Below are 22,760 nucleotides of genomic sequence, written 5' to 3' on the forward strand. Positions count from 1 at the left end.
GTTGGAAAGAATGCATACATTTTGTTTTGACCTCCTTAAAGCTGCTTTTTACTTTCTGTCCTGTTTGTGTCCAAGTCTGTAGTGTGGGCAATAGGACAGAAGGAAGACATTTTGTTAATAGACTGTGGAGGGCAGCAATACACCTAAGATGTTCTACTAGTCTGCTGGAAATAGAAAGGAGGAGAAAGCAAGATGGCGTTGGATGGAGAAAGTCTAAACGTGGGCATTATTGTTCTGTATTTTTAATCAGTGCATACATGTGCACATATATGTCCTTTAATAGATTAAAGATCAAAAATAATTGTTTGTATCTGAATGCACTTTGTATTTAACACCACCATTCTTAAATATGTTGTTTGTAAGAATGTGGGTGTTGTTGAGAAGATGATGCAGGTGTTCTGTCCAATTTAGCTAACTGTAAAAATGTGTTACTTAATCTAGTTTATTAGTAAAATAAATTGTTTTCCTGAATTATATTCTCCTCACTTTATCCAGACAGTCATTAGGACAAAAGACCCTGCGAGGAATTTGCCCTTTAAAAAGGGAAACCTATTCACTGTGGCAGGACAATATCAAGATGAATTGATCACATTTGTATAATCGGCTACGAGGCATTTTATTCTCATTGTACAGCACTTATCTTTGGGCTGATACTGATACTGATACTGATACTGTGTTGACCAGTTTGATGATTGAATGTCCAGTACTGTAGAAATGTGTTTGGATATGACAATCCCTTTATTCCAAGCTATCAAAATGAATTGAAAAGTAGGTTCTAGAACATTATGTATGCTGACCTTGGCTTGAATGGCACATTGTCACAGCAGTGAGACCTGACCACACACCACACCACACGCTCCAAAACTGTTTGTCCTCCATGCAATCACCCCCCAGTGTTCCCAGCTGAACACAATTAAAGGAGGCTACCATGATGGCAACCGCACCATAGCAACAGTCCCATCCCTGTCGACACTTCCTGGTTCTCAACAGGAAGTGGGCGGAGCAATCTGCAGAAAGGGACATTCAGCATGAACTGAAGCCAGCTATCAATCAGAGAAAACAAAATAAAAACAATATAAGCAAATAAGGAAATTTGGCTCCAACAGTCAGTTTTCGTCTTTTGGTGCAGTTGACCTTGTTCTTACATTTCTCCTTCCTCCTAGAGTTCCTGTGTTGCCTTTGTGGGCGGAGTTGTGGGACGTGCACAGCTGCTTCCAATTGACCCTGGTGCTACTTAAGCAGCACCTTGACAGCTGGATGGCACTCGGCGATTCTACTCCACGCCAGTTGATTCCATGCTTTGAGTATTTTGCTACCTTGGCCATTCCCAGTGCCATCCATCTTGGTGTTGTTTTGTTGTGTGCACGTCTTGTAACTCCAAACCAAGTTGACTTTATTTGTGTATAGAAGTAGCTTTTGTTATTTTTTCCAAAATGCACATTTAGTCTTCTCTTTTTCGCACCATCATTTTTTGTTTCCTACTGTTTGGATTGTTTTTGTGAGTAGATTTCCGCAGTAAAAGAAGTGTGAACAGCACTCTGACAGAAGGAGTTCCTCCAAAACGCAACACCCTTTGGCGGACAAGTTTGTGATTAAATGCTATACATATAAAATGAAAGAGACAAGTGGTAGAACAAATGGATGGATGTACAGTAAAGCTCTGTGGGATGATGTACATAATTAACTTTTCCCAAACATTCCAAACGTTCCCATGTTTTCTGAAATTGATAATGTTTGAGGAATTCTAAAAAAGGGGGATAAATCATGAACAACTTTAAAAAACACTTGTCATGTGTAGTACTTGACTGAAAAAAGGTAATAATCTAAAATATCTCATCTATAAATCTTAGAAACTATGTGCTGATGTTTTTAGAAGGTCAAAGTTAAAGTCTGGACAGTTTATTTCAAATCCTGCAGTTTCATTTGCTGCTGCTGTTCTCACCAGCACACTTGTGTTTCTTACACTGGTACTTAGAAGACAATCTTTCACCACACACACTGCAACTCAACACTTTCTCTCCTGGGTGTCTTCTCGTGTGTCTTTTCAAATGCTGACTTTGTAAAAAACTTTTACAACATACTGAACATGTAAAAGGTTTTTCTCCAGTGTGTGTTCTCACGTGTTCTTTCAAATAGTGTCGTTGCGCAAAATATTTACTGCAGATTGAACAGGAAAAGGTTTTTCTCCAGTGTGTATTCTCATGTGCTTTTTGAAATTTTCCCTTCGAGTAAAATCTTTACCGCAGATTGAACATGAAAAAGGTTTTTCTCCAGTGTGTGTTCTCATGTGTACTTTCAAATGTTGACTTCTTGTAAAACCTTTACCACAGATAGAACATGAAAAAGGTTTTTCTCCAGTGTGTGTTCTCATGTGTACTTTTAAATCTGGCCTCTGAGTAAAATGTTTACCGCAGTTTGAACATGAAAAAGGTTTTTCACCAGTGTGTGTTCTCATGTGTCTTTTCAAATGTTGACTTTCTCTAAAACCTTTACCACAGATTGAACAGGAAAAAGGTTTTTCACTGGTGTGTGTTCTCATGTGTACCTTCAAATTGATACTTTCTGTAAAACCTTTACTACAGAGTGAACAAGAAAAAGGTTTTTCTCTAGTGTGTGTTCTAATATGTATTTTCAAACTCTGACTTTGTGTAAAACCTTTACCACAGGTTGAACAGGAAAAACGTTTTTCACAAGTGTGTGTTCTCATGTGTACTTTCAAATTGATACTTTGTGTAAAACCTTTACCACAGATTGAACAAGAGAAAGGTTTTTCTCCAGTGTGTGTTCTCATGTGTGATTTCAGACTACAATGGTATTTAAAAGTTTTGTGAGAGTGAGAAGATGTGAAGTGAGTGTTGTCAGTGTGACATGTCTTATCATCTTTAGAGTCTTCATCATCAGTGTCAGGAGAGTGTGACGTTGTGTCCTCACTATCTGATAGTGGAGCTAAGAGCTTGTCTGCTTGTGATCCTCCACAGTGGTCTCCATCAGCTTCTGTTGTCATGTGTTGTGTTGAGCTGCTGCTTGGAGGCTCCCCCCCTCCCCTCTCCTCACTTTCACCTTTCACCTCATCATCTTCACTCTTCACAGGGACACCAGTCACTGGGAACTCCTCCAACCATTTAGGCTGACTGATGCCCTCTTCCTCCTCTTCCTCTTTAATGTGCGGCGGCTCTTGGTCCTCCTCTTCCTCTTTAATGTGCGGCGGCTCTTGGTCCTCCTCTTCCTCTTTAAAGTGAGGGGTCAGTAGGTCCTCCTCTTCCTCTTTAAAATGGGTTATTAGTGGCTTCTCCTCTTCCTTTTTAAAATTGGGGGTCAATGAGTCCTCCTCTTCCTCTTTAAAGTAAGGGGTCAGTAGGTCCTCCTCTTCCTCTTTAAAATGGGTTATTAGTGGCTTCTCCTCTTCCTTTTTAAAATTGGGGGTCAATGAGTCCTCCTCTTCCTCTTTGATGTGAGTGGTCAGTGGGTCATCCTCTTCCGCTTTAAAATGGGGGATCAGTGGGTGTTTCTTTTCCTTTTTAATGTGGGAGGGCTGTGGCTCCATCCTGAAGCTCCACTTCTGTTGCTCAGGGAGAAGATGTTCTTCACAGACGTCTGCAGGCCACAAGAAGACAAACACGTTTTAGAAACATCCATCTGTGCTCAGTCACACAATGCATTCAGTACTTTTACATGCACTTAGGAAAAACAAGTTATCGTATGAACTGTCTTGAAATCTCAGTGACGCACAAACACGCTGCTCTTTACAACATTATTCACAGGAAGGAAAAACAAACCAGCACAACAGGACTTTATACTATGGATAGACGGTTGATGGTTTAAAATTGATTCTGTCATATATTATTTCTTATAGAATTATTAATAGAACCGTTTTAAAACAGGCTACACAGGCTCCTAATTTAGTTGATGAAATATGCAGTAAAATATTTCATCATTTCCAGTATTATTTTCTCAAATAAAGCAACCAGATATTAACAGTAAATAAACAAGTACATTAATAATAATTGTTTCGCCAAAATAATACAATTAGAAAAGACACAATATGTTACTGCATATGTCAGCTGCCAAATTAGGAGCTTTTGTAACCCATTTTGAAATTCTTCTATTAGCAATCATATACCAAATGATATATCGTGACATATATTGTTATTAAGATATAGATTTTAAGTCATATAGCCCATACCAAACATTGTTTCGCCGAGTCATTTTGTTTGGCCCACCAAATATATTTATTTTTATATTCTTTAGATGTGTGTGTATGTTTAAAATGTGGTACTACTGTTCTACATCACGTGGAAGTGTACATTTAAACCAATGTGGGTGGCACTGGGAGCAGGTGGGTGAAGTGTCTTGCCCAAGGACACAATGGCTCTGATGGCAGAAGCTGGGATTGAACCTGGAACCCTCAAGTTGCTGGCATGGCCGCTCTACCAACCGAGCTATACTGCCAGGCCACCTTAACAACATCAACACATTACCCACCGCCTAAACTAAAGTCTTAAAAAAACCAAAACATTTTTTGTTTTTTTGTCCTGTCCGGCTTCTCAGGCAAATCATATAGTTGATGTAGATGCCCATATCGCATGTTCACATTTACTTTACAAAAGAGAAGTGTAGGATACTTCTCTGGTTGCCTTATTTGTATTTGACTTCATTAGACGTATTGATATTATCATTTTGTGCTAAACTAAAGTCTTAACAAGCTGGTACGCTTCGTACTGCCTCTGTCTCTGTCACTATGTCTCTGCAGCCCCCAGCATTGTCCCACCCACACAACCATCTGATTGGTTACAGGCAAAGCGGTAAGAGCCAATCAGCAGTGCGTATTCAGAGTGCATGGAATCAGGGCTCATGGCAGAGGCAGGCAGAGAGGAGAGACGGTGCATGTTAGCAGAAAGGTGTTCAGCAGGTGAGCATAATGCAGCGGACGATCCCCATATCATAATAAACACCTCCCAGTCAACTACTTGTAACATCACTATGAGCCCGTTGACGATCTGGAGGTATAGGCGGTAGCTCAGCTCGCTCACAGTCCTTGAGGTGAAGGCTGATTAGCTTTTAGCGTAACGTTAGCTCATTTTGCGATGTGTGCGTGCGTGCGTGTGTGTGTGTTACGGACAGTAAAGCCCTGTCTGTCTGAGAGAAAGACAAGCATTATTGACCGATAGTTAACATCTAAGTTATTTCACTTAACCTTTTTCTGTGTTGACGCAGCAAAAAGTCAGTGAGTCCTACTCTTCCTCTTTATTGTGAGTGGAGCTGTGACTCCTCTTTCTCTGTAAGGTAAGGGAGGGCTGTGATTCATTTTTCTCCTTAATGTGAGAGCTATCTGGCTCCTCCTTCCCTTTAATGTGGGGTTGCTTTGAATCCTCTTCCTCTTTAATCTTGGGGTACTGCAGAACCTCCATTTCCTTTTTAATATAAGGGGTTGTGACTGATTCTGCTCCATCCTTGAGGTCCGCTCTTGCTGCTCAGGGAAATGTTCTTCAATACACAAGTTAGACGAACAAATGCTTAAGAAAAGTCCAGATTTACCCAGTCACATGACACTTTGTCCTGCATATATTCTGATAATGTCTCTGAGGATTTTATCAGTCCCCACGTTGACTTTCAAGATGTCAAAACCATACGGTACATCAGCGAAGCAATACAAAAACTCATGAAAAAAATAAACACAGCAGTAAAACACTTACATACAAACAAGACAGCTGCTTGTACACCCGAAAGAGAACAAAGAACAGTGTCTAAGAGGAGCATCAACATTTGCATTTAAACTGTAAAATCCTGTTTATGATTTATTTACTCTACTTATTTAAATATGAACATTTTCCTTTAGGAAACTTTTACGATTTCTGTGTTGTTGTAGCTTGTATGCTGCAATTCCCCCCTCCCCCCCCCCAAGATGGCGACCCTGTAGTGGCTGCTGTTGGCAGGAACTCTGTGCTCTTGTGTCATCCTTTTGTGTTTCCATCTTCTTTTCATGTGTTTATATACATATGCATATGTATATATATATATATATATATATACATATACATATATATAATATATATATATATATACATATACATATATATATATATATATATATATTTTTTTTTTTGCCTTTTGGTCCGGACCCTTTGGGATTGTGTGACAAGGGGTGGTACTTTCGTGACTTCTGCGGTGCTTTTTTGTGGACTTCTGGATCCGCCTCCCGAGAGCCTTGTGGCCATGGAGACCAGCTGCTGGGTCTCTGCCACACCAGAATCCGTTTGGAGAGACTGGATGAGATGCAGATGAAGAGACAGGACTGCGGAGCTAGCACTGAGCGCCGGGACGGAAAAGCTTCACAGTGTCTTGGCTGAATGAGCAGGTATCGGAAACCTCGGTCTCCTTGGACATATCCTCACTCATCCATGCGGACTGGACACTGGCCGAGACTTGGTCGGCGGCCGAGGGTGGAGTCGGCTCTCTTGGTTGCTTTGTTGGGTCTGCTCCCGTCTCTGGCCATGCTCCCTTCACCCCAACAGACAATGGTGTGGGACACCGCAAAAGCCACCACAGTGTATTTGTTTCTTTTACTTTTTATTCATGTATGTATGTAGAAGTGTCTGGTTGCATCAGCTCTGCTCTTTTAATGTCCTTTGTCTTCTTTGATGTTTCCCTCTTACACACATGAAAGAGGGATGTATGATAGGGCTATAAGTAGTTTTTTTCCCTTGGCCTCAGTCTGGACCCCCTCTACAGGGGCCCAGGCTGAGACCGATTTTTAATTTTTTCTCACATTCCCCCCACTTGTTTACACGTATGTATCTCACCTTTTTTGCAAGGGGCGCCGCAAGTTGGCAGACCCGTCAGCGATCCTGTTCTGTCTCCCTGGAATGTTTGTCTGACCTTGAATGGGATTCTGCTGAACATTTTAATTTCCCCTCAGGGATTAATAAAGTATGTTTGATTCTGATGTTTGATATCAACAAAACATAGCTAATTAGTAGAAATGAACTAGATTAAATCATCTCTCAAAGGTGTTGAGACATTGATGGACAGCGGAGAAGTAACTAAATCCAAATAAAAAAATGATTTTATTTTTTATAAGATATTTAGACTTAGACTTCCTTTTTATTGTCATTCAAAGTTGAACTTTACAGTACAAATAAGAACGCAATTTCGTTGCATTATCTCTTGGTAGTGCAGGATAAAAAAAACAATAAGGTGCAGATATACAGTTGTGATCCAAATTATTAAACCGCCACACAATTTTGGTGTTTTAGCTAGTTGGACATTTATTCCGTATTTTGTTTATAGTCATATCAAATAAAGATGTTTCAAATAGACAAATGCAACTCAAATCTTAACACTGTATTTTACAAAATACCAAAAAAGGACATTTTTCTTAATATCTCATTGACAAAATGATTCAACCCCTTGCAGATCATAACTCTTAAGAACAGAATTTGAATAAGGTCTTTTCAATCAGGTGTTGAACACACCTGTAGATGTGATTAGAACCATAACGAGCAACAATTAAAGTGATTGAAAAAGACTGACGCTCAGCTTCTTGTAGATGGTCAATGGTGTATTTGCAACATGGTGAAGTCCAGGGAGTGGTCAAAGAAGTCAAGAGAGGAGGTAATTTCTCTTCATAAGAAAGGATATGGATATAAGAAAATAGCAAAGACATTACACATTCCAAGAGACACAGTTGGGAGCATAATTCGCAAGTTTAAAGCTAAAGGCACAGTGGAAACACTACCTGGGCGTGGTAGAAAGAGGATGCTGTGTGCGTACAGTGGTGAAAAACCCCCGGGTAACAACTGAGGAACTACAACAGGACATTGCAGAGGGGGGAACGCAGGTTTCGTCCCAGACAATAAGGCGCGCACTACGAGATGAAGGCCTCCGTGCCAAAACTCCCAGGCGCACCCCACTTCTGACTACCAGGCACAAGAAAAATTGACTCCAGTATGCCAAAAAATCATCTGGACAAACCCCAAATGTTTTGGGAAACTGTTCTATGGAGTGATGAGACAAAACTGGAACTCTTTGGGCCTATGAATCAACGTTATGTGTGGAGGAGAAAAAAATGAAGCTTACAAAGAGAAGAACACCATCCCTACTGTTAAGCATGGTGGGGGGTCAATCATGCTCTGGGGCTGTTGCTCTGCCTCAGGTACCTGATAATCTTTTCCGTCGTCCTCACCACTCTCTGGAGAGACTTCCAGTCTGAGCCATTGCAGGCTCCAGTCCAGACAGAGATGCTGTTGGTCAGCAGGCTCTCTATAGTTCCTCTGTAGAATGTGCTGAGAATGGGGGGAGGGAGCTGTGCTCTTTACATCCGACGCAAAAAGTGCATGCGCTGCTGAGCTCTTTTTACAAGATCTCCGGTGTGTAGGGACAAGGTTATATTGTCAGTAATCTGCACCCCCAGGAACTTGGTGCTGCTTACCATCTCCACCGCTGTGCCGTTGATGAAGAGTGAAGTGTGGCTGGACCGGTGCTTCCTGAAGTCAACGATGATCTCCTTGGTCTTGTCGACGTTCAGGACCAGGTTGTTGGTTCTGCACCAGTCAACCAGATGTTTCACCACCTCCCTGCGAGATGTTGAAGATGTCTGTGAGAACCCCCGCCAACTGGTCTGCACATCCCTGAAGCACCTGGCCCTTGATGTCATCAGGTCCGGGGGTTCACTTTCCTCAGGGTATTCAGGACATCCGCTGTGTCCAAGTTGAGCGGCTGCTCATCAGAGCGAGGGGTGTTTTTTCTCGCCGGAGTGATGGATTTTCTCGCCGGAGGGGTGTTAAGTGCCTCAAACCTTTCAAAGTAGTTGTTTAGGTCATTTAGGAAGCTGATACTGTTGTCACAGGGATGGGGGGCAGCTTTATAGTCCGTGATGACCTGTATGCCCTGCCACATTTGTCGAGTGTTCGTGGGGTTCTGGAAGAAGTCCTGCACTTTCTGACTGTGAGCACCTTTGCAACCTTAATGGCACGGTTCAGGTTAGCTCTGGCTGTTTTTACTGCTACCATGTCGCTAGACTTAAACGCCTTGTTCCGAGCCTTCAGCATTGCACGCAGTACCTCACTGTTCATCCATCCAGAGTTTCTCGTTGGCCCGTGTGGGGATGTTCTTGATAATAATAATAATAATAATAATAATGGATTCGATTGATATCGCGCTTTTCTATTGTTAGATACTCAAAGCGCTCACAGAGAAGTGGGAAGCCATCATTCATTCACACCTGGTGGTGGTAAGCTACATCTGTAGCTGCCCTGGGGTAGACCAACGGAAGCGTGGCTGCCAATTTGCGCCTACGGCCCCTCCTACCACCACCAATCATTCATTCATCATTCATTCACCAGTGTGAGCGGCACCGCGGGCAAGGGTGAAGTGTCCTGCCCAAGGACACAACGGCAGCGATTTGGATGTTAATAGGTGGGAAGCGAACCTGCAACCCCCCGGTTTCTGGCACGGCCGCTCTACCCACTACGCCATGCCGCCCCTAATCTGATCACACTGACATCCTCCATGCACTTCTGAATGTATGCGGACACAGACTTTGCATACTCCTCCACACATGTGTTATGATTATCGGTGACGGCTGCCTTGAACATGTCCCAGTCTGTGGTTCCGAAGCAGTCTTGTAATGCTTCCATTGCTCCCTCTGGCCAGGTCCTCACCTGCTTCACTGTAGCTTGCTTTCTGATCAGCAGGGGCTTGTATGCAGGAATTAGCATCACATATAGATGGTCTGAGGAGCCCAGGTGGGGGCGTGGTGCAGCTTTATACGCCTGTTTAATATTACTATAAACCAAGTCCAGCTTGCTTCCATCCCTGGTTGCAAAATTCACATATTGATGGAAATGAGGGAAAACTGTTTTCATGTAAACTTGATTAAAATCCCCTGCGACGATGAAAACTTCCTCTGGATGTGTAGTTTGCAGTTCATTGATGGAGCAGCACAAAGCGTTCAAAGCTTCTTTGGTGTGAGCACTGGGGGGAATGTACACTGTTGTGAAGATCATAGCACTGAATTCCCGAGGTAAATAAAATGGCCTGCATTTTATAGTTAATATTTCTACATCGGGAGAGCAGTGACATGAGACGTTCTTCCCGTTGTTGCACCAGTTGTTATTGATGTATATACAAACACCACCGCCTCGGGATTTACCAGTGAGAGTGCTGCTCCTATCCGACCCAAACATAGTTAGCTCCTCGATGCTAACTGCCTCGCCCGGGACGAATGGTTTCAGCCACGTTTCTGTGAGAAATATGGCGCAGCAGTCTCTCATCTAGATAGATAAATAGATAGTACTTTATTGATTCCTTCAGGAGAGTTCCTTCAGGAAAATTACAATTCCAGCAGCAGTGTATTGCATATGAATCCAGCTTCAGGTAGTCCAGTTTGTTCTCCAGTGAGCGGACATTTGAGAGCAGGATGGAAGGAAGCGGCGTTCTGTGAGGATTAGCCTTTAGCTTTGTTGTTAGCCCCGCTCGGCATCTCCGTTTCTGTTTCTGATCCCACCGCTTATGTCTCCTCTGTCTGCGGTCCCCTCTGGTACTAGGCTCCGCTGCCTCACAGGCCGCTGGATGTAGCCGGCGTAGTAGTCCCAGGATAGCGAGGAGGTCCAACGTATACGCATCTTTCGGTCTAATACTGCCCGATCCATCCACATCCAAAATTGTCTGGCGGTCCTACGTTACTACGGAGTGTCCACGCTGGAAGCCAGCCATGAAATTCACAGAAATTACTGGTAGATTTGCCAAAATGTTCTATTACTACCAAGAGCCTCTGCAGCCGCAGCCGAGCAGGGCGCCGCCATCTTGAGACCAATATCTGGCTTGTATCTTCAGTAGGGATGTACATTTATAGATTTATGGATATGATACCCTAATCAATATTCCTTATCGATACCAGTATTTATCGGTACTCTTGTCGGTACTACATGTAATTTGTGGAAATAAAAAAGTGGAAAAGAGGCATTTTAAATAGCATTCCTATTTGCAGAAGAGGTTGAAGTCTTAAAGAAGTCAACTATGTGTGCAGTGCAAGGTGAAATGCAGTTATGTCATCTTCTTCTCAATAACACACACATCAAACTTTGGTTGCTTCCTTATTTGTCATCATTCAAAGCTGATTGTAATGTGTAGCAGCGGCAGCTGAACTCAGTGTGACAACGTGTCATAGTTACCTCAGTCAGCTGGAATTAAAAATACAAATAGTTGTGTCGTTAGTCCAGAATCTTCACGGTCTTCATGGACCACATAATTAAAGGCCTACTGAAATGAGATGTTCTTATTTAAACGGGGATAGCAGGTCCATTCTATGTGTCATACTTGATCATTTCGCGATATTGCCATATTTTTGCTGAAAGGATTTAGTAGAGAACATCCACGATAAAGTTTGCAACTTTCGGTGCTAAGAGAAAAGCCCTGACTCTACCGGAAGTCGCAGACGATGACGTCACAAGTGTGGGGGCTCCTCACATATTCACATTGATTTTAATGGGAGCCTCCAACAAAAAGTGCTATTCGGACAGGAGAAAACGACAATTTCCCCATTAATTTGAGTGAGGATGAAAGATTTGTGGTTGAAGATATTGATAGCGACGGACTAGAAAAAAAAAAAAACGCGATTGCAGTGGGACGGATTCTGATGTTTTTAGACACATTTACTAGGATAATTCTGGGAAATCCCTTATCTTTCTATTGTGTTGCTATTGTTTTAGTGAGTTAAATAGTACCTGATAGTCGGAGGTGTGTCTCCACGGGTGTCTTGACGCCAGTGTCTCAGGGGAGTTGACGGCAGCTTTATGGATGGCACAAGCTCAGCTTTTCTCCGGTAAGAAGCGACGTTTTAACCACAATTATCTCACCGAAACCTGCTGGTTGACATTCTGTCGTGATTCATGTTCTCTTGACCGCGCTCTGATCCATAGGAAAGTTTCACCTCCGGGAATTTTAAACAAGGAATCACCGTGTGTTTGTGTGGCTAAAGGGTAAAGCTTCCCAACTCCATCTTTCTACTGTGACTTCTCCAATATTAATTGAACAAATTGCAAAAGATTCAGCAACACAGATCTCCAAAATACTGTGTAATTATGCCGTTAAAGCAGACGACTTTTAGCTGTGTGTGTGTGCAGCGCTCATACTTCCTATAAACCCGTGACGTCTTGCGTAGACGTCATCGTAACACAACGTTTTTAAGACGAAACTCCCGGGAAATTTAAAATTGCAATTTAGTAAACTAAAAAGGCCGTATTGGCATGTGTTGCAATGTTAATATTTCATCATTGATATATAAACTATCAGACTGTGTGGTGGCTAGTAGTGGGTTTTAGTAGACCTTTAGGAACCAGTACTAAAAAAAAAAAATGGTACTTGGTATACAGCTCTTATCTTCATCACTAAACCTTTGAAATATGCTGACATATGTGCTGCCAAAGGTAAATAAACAGAAGCCATATTGAATGTTTGCCTTCATTTGACCAGGTGAGGTAAGGAGGACGGCCTCTAGGTCACATGGTTACACCCCAGCAATTACACTGTTGATGATTGATGAGCATTCATATTTAAATGGTGGTGTTAAAAAGCAAATATATCTCCATCTTTAGTGATAAATGTGTCCCCCGGATGAACATGTGTCACAAACATTGTATTAGATGATATGTGGATGTTGTGCTTACTTGGACTGTGATGAAGCTGTGAGGACTCAGGTGGTTTGTCTTCATGCTCTTCAGTCTTCACAGAGACAACAGTCAGTGGAAACTTGCTGACATCAGCCTCCTCCTGCCCTACAGGACACTCTCCCTCCTGACTGATCCACACTTCCTCCTCTTCCTCTTTAATGTGGGGGGGCTGTGGATCCTCCTGTTGCTGAAGGGGACGTTCTTCTTGACGAGCGTTCATCTGTTGGACGTCCGCAAGACAACACAAACAAACTTCAGCTCAGATGTGTCAAATATTTTTTAGTCTATCAAATATAATATTTTCCAAGTGGACTGACACCACTTTGTGGTGATGTTCTTCTACACATGGAATAATCATCAGTTATTGATTATTATGAATTGTGTCATTGATCCTGTTTTCTGCATTTACATTAATTATTGATTAAAAAGTAACAACTTATGGAAAACCTCCTGCTGGGATTTTAATACCGTCATGACTGCATGAAGTCAGTCTGCACGTATAAAAGTGTCATTGTGCTGCAGCATCAAGTGACGCCAACTGGCTCCTCCCACTACCAACCTACCAGCCAACCTTGACGTGCACCTCCAAAATAGTCCCACCTCACGTCAACGGTGACCAGGACTACAGAGCTGTGGTCGGTTGGCTTTACTTTTACGCACAATATCCTCTCCTTGTTTTTCCTTCTGCAAAAGCAACATTTTTAGCCCAACAGACAAGAAACAGAAGTGCAGCGAAGCACGTGTAACAAGTGCCAGCGAGTGTGGCCGTGTGATAGTATGTTGCTTGAACCTCACTCACACCTTAAGGAATGTGCTGGCGTGAGAATATATATATATATTAGGGGTGGGCAAATTAATGTGTTAATTACGAGTTAATTCATCACTCTATTAACACCTACAATTATTTTATCGCACATTTGCGTATGTTGTTTACATGCTTTTATTTTGTTAACGCCTTTTCTTAACAAGATGGCGACGCCCGGACGGGCTTCGGCGTGGAGGAGCTTTTGCTAAAGATGGAACATTTGGCAAAAATACCGGACAATTCTGCAAATTTCCTGGCTGGCTTACAGCGTGGTCACTCCGGGATCACTTACGACCGCCAGACAATTCTGGATGTGGATAGATCGGGCCGTTTTGGACTGAATGAGGCGTGCTCACTAGACCGGGTAGCTAGCATGGGAATACTTTGCCGGCTACATCCAGCGGCCTGTGAAGCAGCGGAGTATATGTGTTGTCTGTCTATTTATGAATAATGCAGACCAGGACTGTTGGCTGAGTTCTTAACGTTTGCTTTCAGAGCGTGCATATCACAACATACAAGATGCCGTCATGGCGACACACAACCTATACCGGGCTACCACGCATGCTCGTCACTCCTGTTGCATGCTGGGTAGGGTAGTTCTTTTTTTCCCTGGCTCATAACATCACAATATAGTACCATGTATATGATGCCTTCAGTTTATCAAAGCACCAAGCAAACAATCGGAAAATTCCCATCATATCAAATCCTAGATAAATGATAAATAAATAAATAAATGTGTTGTACTTGTATAGCGCTTTTCTACCTTCAAGGTACTCAAAGAGCTTTGACACTACTTCCACATTTACCCATTCACACACTGATGGAGGGAGCTGCCATGCAAGGCGCCAACCAGCAACCATCAGGAGCAAGGGTGAAGTGTCCTGCTCAGGACACAACGGACGTGACGAGGTTGGTTCTAGGTGGGATTTGAACCAGTGACCCTCGGGTTGCGCACGGCCACTCTGCCACTGCGCCACGCCGTCCTATGGTCATAATTATTTTAAGTGCACTACGCAGAATAAACACAGCATTATTGATATTGCTAGAACAGATAATTTGATCAAAAATTCCCTAAAACAGCCCACTACCTGTAATATAGGTTTTTTTAAACATAAGATCCCTGATTAAAAAAATGTTTCTGCTGTTACCTCAGAAATTGCCTGTTCAGATGTTATGATTGTGGCTCAGAGATTTGTATGTAGATTATATTTATTTTCCATAACAAACAGGATAACTTAAATACCCTGGTAGTGGCAATTAGCTTAAATGTTTGTATTTACATTTTTTGAGTTGATTTTCATAAAATATGCTATTTAACTGCTACTGTTTAACAAGGACTGATTTAAATTGTGTTTGCACAACAAATGTTTTGGGGGCTTTTGTTCATGTGAGAGAATATTCCAATAAAGGTGCACTACACACTACTTTTGAATTCATTATTGGGCTTTGTGTATACAATGCAGTTAATCGCGATTAATCGGAGAAATAGTGCGATTAACTTCGATTACAATTTTTAATCGTTACCCAGCCCTAATATATATATATATATATATATATATATATATATATACACATACATATATATACACATACATATATATATATATATATATATATATATATATATATATATATATATATATATATACATATATATATATACATATAAATATATATATATACATATATATATATATATACATATAAATATATATATATATACATATATATATATACATATAAATATATATATATATATACATATATATATATATATATATATATATATACATATAAATATATATATATATACATATATATATATACATATAAATATATATATATATATATATATATATATATATATATATATATATATATATATATATATATATATATATATATATATATATATATTAGAATATTTGGGTACCTCATGATTTGATTACAAACAAAATATTGATGCATATTCAATTTGTGTGCAGTATATTAAAGCCATTTTTCATATTTAACATTTATTTAATTAAATATTTATTTTAGTCTGACTGAATAAGCATTAATCGCTTACAATTGTGCAAATAGTGTATTCATAATAACAAACATCAGTTGATTTAATTTCCATGATATGTCCACCCAATGCAGCTGAGATAGGCTCCAACACCCCCTGTCCCCCCTCGCAACCCCAAATAGGGACAAGCGGTAGAAAATGGATGGATGTTATCAAAGGAATAGAAGTGCATGCAAACATCATTTATATTTATTGTTAATAAAGTTGACACCAATACAAAATAGACCACTGCAATAATATTCTACTGTCATTATAATAATAATATTTGTAATTATTTTTTCATCCTGTAAAGCATCTTTGAGTACACTGAAAAGCGCTATACCAAATAAAATGTATTATTATTATATAATGTGACTTATTCCAGACTTAAATTTCGAGACGTTCGTTTCTTTCTAGTAACAAATATTTAATGATGTTAAGCGTGACTGTAATATACAACAAAAAACAGTTAAAGTATTAAATAAGTCAATATAATTCTCATAGAGAACATATAAAATACACTCCTCAAAAAAAACGCTCGCATTTGCTACAAAGGCCTGCTAGCGGGCTAACGCTAGCACGTTAGCTTCGAACAACATATGAGGTAAATAAGATAAATAATATGAAAATATATCATGTATATTACCTCATAAGCCGCGTGTACAAGAGAGGAGTGGAATATATTCTTCCTATTGTTACACCAGCAACTCTTTTTTGTCTTCTGTGGCCGGGCGAAGGAAGTGTGCACCACTCACTATTGTCCCAGTGAAACACGTGTTTGAAGGAAGTGTGCACCACTCACTATTGTCCCAGTGAAACACGTGTTTGAAGGAAGTGTGCAACACTCACTATTGTCCCAGTGAAACACGTGTTTGAAGGAAGTGTGCACCACTCACTATTGTCCCAGTGAAACACGTGTTTGAAGGAAGTGTGCACCACTCACTATTGTCCCAGTGAAACACGTGTTTGAAGGAAGTGTGCACCACTCACTATTGTCCCAGTGAAACACGTGTTTGAAGGAAGTGTGCACCACTCACTATTGTCCCAGTGAAACGCGTGTTTGAAGGAAGTGTGCACCACCTACTATTGTCCCAGTGAAACACGTGCTGGGCCAACATTTGTTCCGCGGTTGAGAACACCTCGATGACGTCACACAGGAGGAAGCACAAAACAAGATGGCGTCTGGCGGAGAATACGTTGTTTTGGTTATTATGGTTTCTAGGTCTTAATTACAACGTACATGTGCACATGTGTGTCGTTTAACAGAGTAAACGTCCTTATTAATTGTTTGTATGCGGATACATTAGTCTGAGTGCACTTTGACGTGCTAGCCTAGCCTGCTGGTTAGCTTAGCTTGTTAGCTGCTAACAAAGAGAGGCGGAAGTGATCGACACATCAAAGCAGAGATCCAATGTAAGTGTAAAGTGTTTTTATTGTGTGAAAATGTCTACATTACAAATGATGTGAGTGTTGCTGAATCAGCGACTAACTGCTGCTGTTGAAGAAATATTTGTGATGTTAGAAAAAAAAAACGATAGCAGAGTACAAGGAGGAACTTTGTTCAACAAAAGAGGAGAAGGAGCGACAACATCAACTACTGGACGCTGTTTTCAGGAAACATCAAGTTGTGTTACACATCCTTCCATCCATCCAACCATCCGTCCATTATCTTCTGCTTATCTGAGGTCGGATTGCGGGGGCAGCAGCCTAAGAAGAGAGGCCCAGCCTTTCTTTTCCCCAGCCGCTTCGTACAGCTCTTCCCGGGGGATCCCAAAGCGTTCCCAGGCCAGCCAGTTTCTAACATAATAGTGAGAGTCCAATCCATAGTGGGGCCAGCCGGAGACCATCCCGAGCAGGGACAGGTCAGCAACGCAGAGATGCCCCCAACCGATGCACAGACGAGCAGACCACCCTGGGTCCCGACTCTAGGCAGATATATATATATATATATATATATATATATATATATATATATATATATATATATATATATATATACACACACACAATAAAAACTAAATAAGATAAGGCTCAGAATTGGTTTCTTAACCAAACCTTTTGTTGTGTACCAGAGAAGGGAAGGAGGCAACAACCAGGGCAGGACTGCGGTTTACAAGGTTCATTTAAAACCTTTGATGAATGCGTGGCGTGTGTATGCTACTCAAAGTGAATGAGTACCCACCTGCTCCCAGTTCCACCCACACTGGTTTAACTGTAACTTAAATATTGGGTTTCACTATGTAAAGCGCTTTGAGTCACTAGAGAAAAGCGCTATATAAATATAATTCACTTCACTTCACTATGTGTAATATTAAATATGTAAATGTTACCAAGGGTTGTTGTCTGTAAATGTTGGTTGTATCTTTCGTCGTAATCCAAGAGGGCAAGGCGAAGAGGCAGGTCGTGGACAGGCAGGAGGTCATGGGCAAGAGCAGGGCAGCGTGGTCTGGGTCCGAGCAGGGAGGTCGTGGATCGAGGAGAGCAGTCAGGAATCCGGATGCGAGTTGAGTGACAAGGCACAGATAAGGAAGGATAGCGTAGTCACTGAGGAAATACAAAAGGACATGAACCAGGGGAAAACAGAGAGATAGAGCAAAACAAGGGCAAGAAATTCACTGGGAAAACAGGGAATGTCAGACGTGATGCTTACTGGAAGGTTAGCGACGTTCTGGCAAAGGGTCCTCGGGTCTGCTGGTCTTTATGCTGCTCCCTCTCATCAAGTCCAGGTGTGTTGATTATTGATAGCGTGTAGGCTCGTTGCTGCGTGGGCGTGGTGCCCTCAGCACGAGCGAGGGCGCTTCTTGGTGCGCTGTCAGCAGAGGCGCCTCTTGGCTCACTGTCAGCAGAGGCACACGCAGCTCAAGCCGCTGAGGTAATGCGGGTTCGACTCCGCGTCATGACACCTTTCTACATATAAAGTGCAACATTCTCACATATAAAGTGCAACATTAAACTGCTTCAAGTTGTTGCTCAGATTAAATAAAATGACAAAACTTTTCTTCTACATACAAAAAGTGCAGCATTAAACAGTTTCAAGTCAACTCAGCCTCATATTAACTTTTCTTTTTCCCACCCTCCAGCCTTTAACCCTGATGACTTTCAATCAATTTTCATGTTTTCTGCCAGAAAAATCAGTTTATCCACATTGTCTGCAGAAAGAGCAGACCTGCTTGCAGTTACAATGTCCCCAGCTGTGAAAAATACCCTTTCGCTGGGCACGGAGGTAGCAGGTATGGTGAGGTAGTGCCTGGCTAACTTGGCAGTAAGAAGATATGTGGGCTCATTGTTCTTCCACCATAGAAGTGGGTCAAAATCGAGTTTTTAATGCACTATGGTCTTAAATCTGCTGCTGTAAAAACACCAACAGCATTTGTTATTGCTTTAGCCCTGCCTGAGTCGCAGAGTAGAAGCTGCTTGAATGCAGTGGGAGCAGTGTTTGTTCGTCTTTCTCTTCGTTGAAGCCATGTTATCCATTGTTGTATCGCACTGCAAAGCCGAAGTGTTCCCAGACGGGAGATCTTAACGATGCAGGAGGGTCTTCCAGCTCTGGCTTTTACACTTTGTAGTAGCCCGGTCGTTGTTAGCATGCTGTGTGTTGTGCCTCAGTGTGCATTGTTGACACAACGTGTGGTGCGCTACTTAATATGTCCGTGTGGAAACTTGTTCGATACACCTCCGAACCAGAACCCCCGTACCGAAACGGTTCAATACAAATACACGTACCGTTACACCCTTAATACACACCCATCTGAAGATTATAAAAAAAAAATATATTTGGTGGGCCAAACAAAAGGACTCGGCAAACCAATGTTTGGTATGAGTGCTATGACCTCAAATCTATATCCTAATAACAATATATGTCACGATACATCATTTGGTATATGATTGATGATAGAAAAAATTCAAAGCGGGTTACAAAAGCTCCTAATTTGGCAGTTGACATATGCAGTAACATATTGTGTCTTTTCTAATTGTATTATTTTGTCGAAACGATTATTATTAATGTACTTGTTTATTTACTATTAATATCTGGTTTATTTATTTGACAAAATAATACTGGAAATTATGTAATATTTGACTGCATATTTCAGCAACTAAATTAGGAGCCTGTGTAGTGTCAGAATAATTGTTTCTAAGTTATCACAAAAACTTTGTGTTGCATTGAGTGACTGGTGAGAAGCAAAAGCTGTCTTTGAAACCTACCAAGAGTAAGGCTCGTAAAACTCCACTGTGTTGGGGAAAGTAAGATGATGGTGTTCCTGTTTTCTTTCATGTATTATAATCAAACATAAAGATATTGTCTGACCCAAGTACTACAAAAGCAAAGAGGAAGCAGAACCAGTGTCCCCTCCAGGGGACCTCTTTTTGAACCTACTTTTTCAACTGTTTTACGAACCTCTTTTTGAACTGTTTTACGAACCTCTTTTTGAACTCATTTACGACCTTTTCTTTTGAACTGTTCCGTAACCAAAGGCAACGCTGTTTACGACACACTTCCCTCTCGAAGTAGCTGTGGTCATGTGGTCGAAGAAAGTAAAATAAAGAAGGGGGAGTACAATCTTTCGCCAGAGCGTGGGTGACACTGTAAAAAGTTAGAGGTCGACAAGTTTCTCCTCAATTGAATCCAAATTGAATTATGTCTCTGTTTGATTCTTTGCATCTTGTCTTGTTTAATTGATGTCATCAGTGTTTGAACCTGACATGTAGCCTGTTTTAAAATGGTTTTATTACTAATTCTATATGAAATAATGTATCGTAAAATACATTTTAAACCATATCGTCTATCCATAGTAGAAAGTCCTGTCGTCCTGGTTTGTTTTTCTATTCCTGTAAATAATGTTGTAAAGAGCAGCGTGTTTGTGCGTCACTGAGATTTCAAGACACTTCATACGATAACTTGTTTTTCCTAAGTGCATGTAAAAGTACTGAATGCATTGTGTGACTGAGCAGACATGGTGTGTGTTTGTCTTGCAGACATCTGTGAAGAACATCTTCACCCTCAGCAACAGAAGTGGAGCTTCAGGATGCAGACGGAGGAGCCACAGCCCTCCCACATTAAGAAGGAAGAGAAATACCTACTGATGCCCCATTTTAAAAAGGAAGAGGAGGACCCACTGACACCCCGATTTAAAGAGGAAGAGGTGGATCCACTGACCCCTCACATTCAAGAGGAAGAGGAAGAGCACAGCATCAGTCAGCAGAGAGAGTATCTTGAAGGACTGGAGGAGGTTGATGTCACCAAGATGCCAGTGACTGGTGTCCCTGTGAAGAGTGAAGATGATGAGGTGAAAGGTGAAAGTGAGGAGAGGGGAGGGGGGGAGCCTCCAAGCAGCAGCTCAACACAACACATGACAACAGAAGCTGATGGAGACCACTGTGGAGGATCACAAGCAGACAAGCTCTTAGCTCCACTATCAGATAGTGAGGACACAACGTCACACTCTCCTGACACTGATGATGAAGACTCTAAAGATGATAAGACATGTCACACTGACAACACTCACTTCACATCTTCTCTCTGTCACAAAACTTTTAAATACCATTGTAGTCTGAAAAGACACATGAGAACACACACTGGAGAAAAACCTTTTCATGTTTTATCTGTAGTAAAGATTTTACTAAAAGACAAAATTTGAAAAGACACATGAGAACACACACTGGAGAAAAACCTTTTTCATGTTCAATCTGCAGTAAAGATTTTACGCATTGGCATAATTTGAAAACACACATGAGAATACATACTGGTGAAAAACCTTTTTCCTGCTCAGAATGTGGTAAAAGTTTTGTAACAAATCAAACCTTAAAAGCACACATGAGAACACACACTGGTGAAAAACCTTTTCCGGGTTCAATCTGCGGTAAAGATTTTACTCTAAAGACCCTTTTAAAAACACACATGAGAACACACTCTGGTGAAAAACCCTACTCCTGTTCAAGATGCAACAAAAGCTTTCGTCACCGACAATCTTTCACAGTACACATGAGAAGACACCCAGGAGAGAAAGTGTTGAGTTGCAGTGTGTGTGGTGAAAGATTGTCTTCTAAGTACCAGTGTAAGAAACACAAGTGTGCTGGTGAGAACAGCAGCAGCAAATGAAACTGCAGGATTTGAAATAAACTGTCCAGACTTTCATTTTGACTTTCTAACAACATCAGCACATATAACATGTGTGACATCATTGTTGTGTGTGTACAATAATGTTATTATGAATCTAACATTTATAGATTAGACATTTCAGATTAGTGCTTTTATTTCAGTCAAGTACATGAGTTATTATACACATTTGTGACTTTAAAATGAAAAGATTTTTGACTGAAAAGGTGAGAATAAACAGTATATAAAATATGTTAGTTACAGTAAACATTTTAAGTGTAGATATCCATAATTTACTTTTATACTTATTCATAATATTGTTTCATATGTTTTATGTAATAATGAAGAGTTGCATTTTTTTTTTCAAATTGTAGATGATTCCATAGATGAACTCTTATATATGATGTACATATTTGTTTTACATGTGTTCATACCTTTGCTTTTGAGTACACATAAATCCCTCTTAGTTCATATTTACTGGTTTACAAAAACATCTTCTGGACCACTTCTGGAAGCATATTATTATTTACTTTATACATCATTTGAACAATTGTTTTTATACAAGATCATTTACTTTTAAAATGTGTGACTTTATGAATTATTTGTTGGGTCTCTATAATCCATTTTATTAATTATCTTTTTTACTCTCTTGCGTAATATGATGATTGTTTTGTGATTGTTTTATATGTATGTCCCCAGACTTTTATGCAATGAACAATGTATGCTTCAACTAAAGTTGGGTACAATAATTATAGTTAATATATTTATAAGTATTTATTTTATTCTATTTTGTATTGCACTCTATTTTTTTATGTTTTCTTTATATGACTTACATGTAGTGTCCAGCTTACTTCATCATCTATATTAACTCATAAAAATGTGATGACCTTTATTCCTTTAATTTCAATATTATCCATCATTGTTTGTGTTTTACATTTTTACAATCTCCAAATATGATATATTTAGTTTTATTGAAGTTTAGTGACAGTTTATTGACGTGCAGCCATCTATTTTATGGTCAAGTTCTCTCTGGATAAAATAAGACGAGAGTTAAATCAAGCTGTAATGAAGGTGAAGAATGGAAGATTATTATATACATAATTATATATAGTTACACTCAGTAGTGACAATTAAAGACACTTTCAT

At 40.5% G+C, this 22,760-nt stretch overlaps 1 protein-coding gene and 1 pseudogene across 1 annotated transcript; one reads left to right on the top strand and one right to left on the bottom strand.

Moving 5' to 3' along the window:
• Positions 1-16,306, bottom strand: part of LOC133546901 (uncharacterized) — a 54,241-nt pseudogene extending 37,935 nt beyond the window's left edge.
• Positions 16,307-16,664: 358 nt separating this feature from the next.
• Positions 16,665-22,760, top strand: LOC133546922 (zinc finger protein 3 homolog). The gene is made up of 2 exons (XM_061892776.1): positions 16,665-16,933; positions 20,495-22,760. The coding sequence occupies exon 2, from the start codon at positions 20,545-20,547 to the stop codon at positions 21,154-21,156; it is 612 nt and encodes a 203-aa protein (XP_061748760.1). The 5' UTR covers positions 16,665-16,933; positions 20,495-20,544; the 3' UTR covers positions 21,157-22,760.

Source organism: Nerophis ophidion, unplaced genomic scaffold (assembly GCF_033978795.1).
Source record: "Nerophis ophidion isolate RoL-2023_Sa unplaced genomic scaffold, RoL_Noph_v1.0 HiC_scaffold_48, whole genome shotgun sequence".
Taxonomy (NCBI): Eukaryota; Metazoa; Chordata; class Actinopteri; order Syngnathiformes; family Syngnathidae; genus Nerophis; species Nerophis ophidion.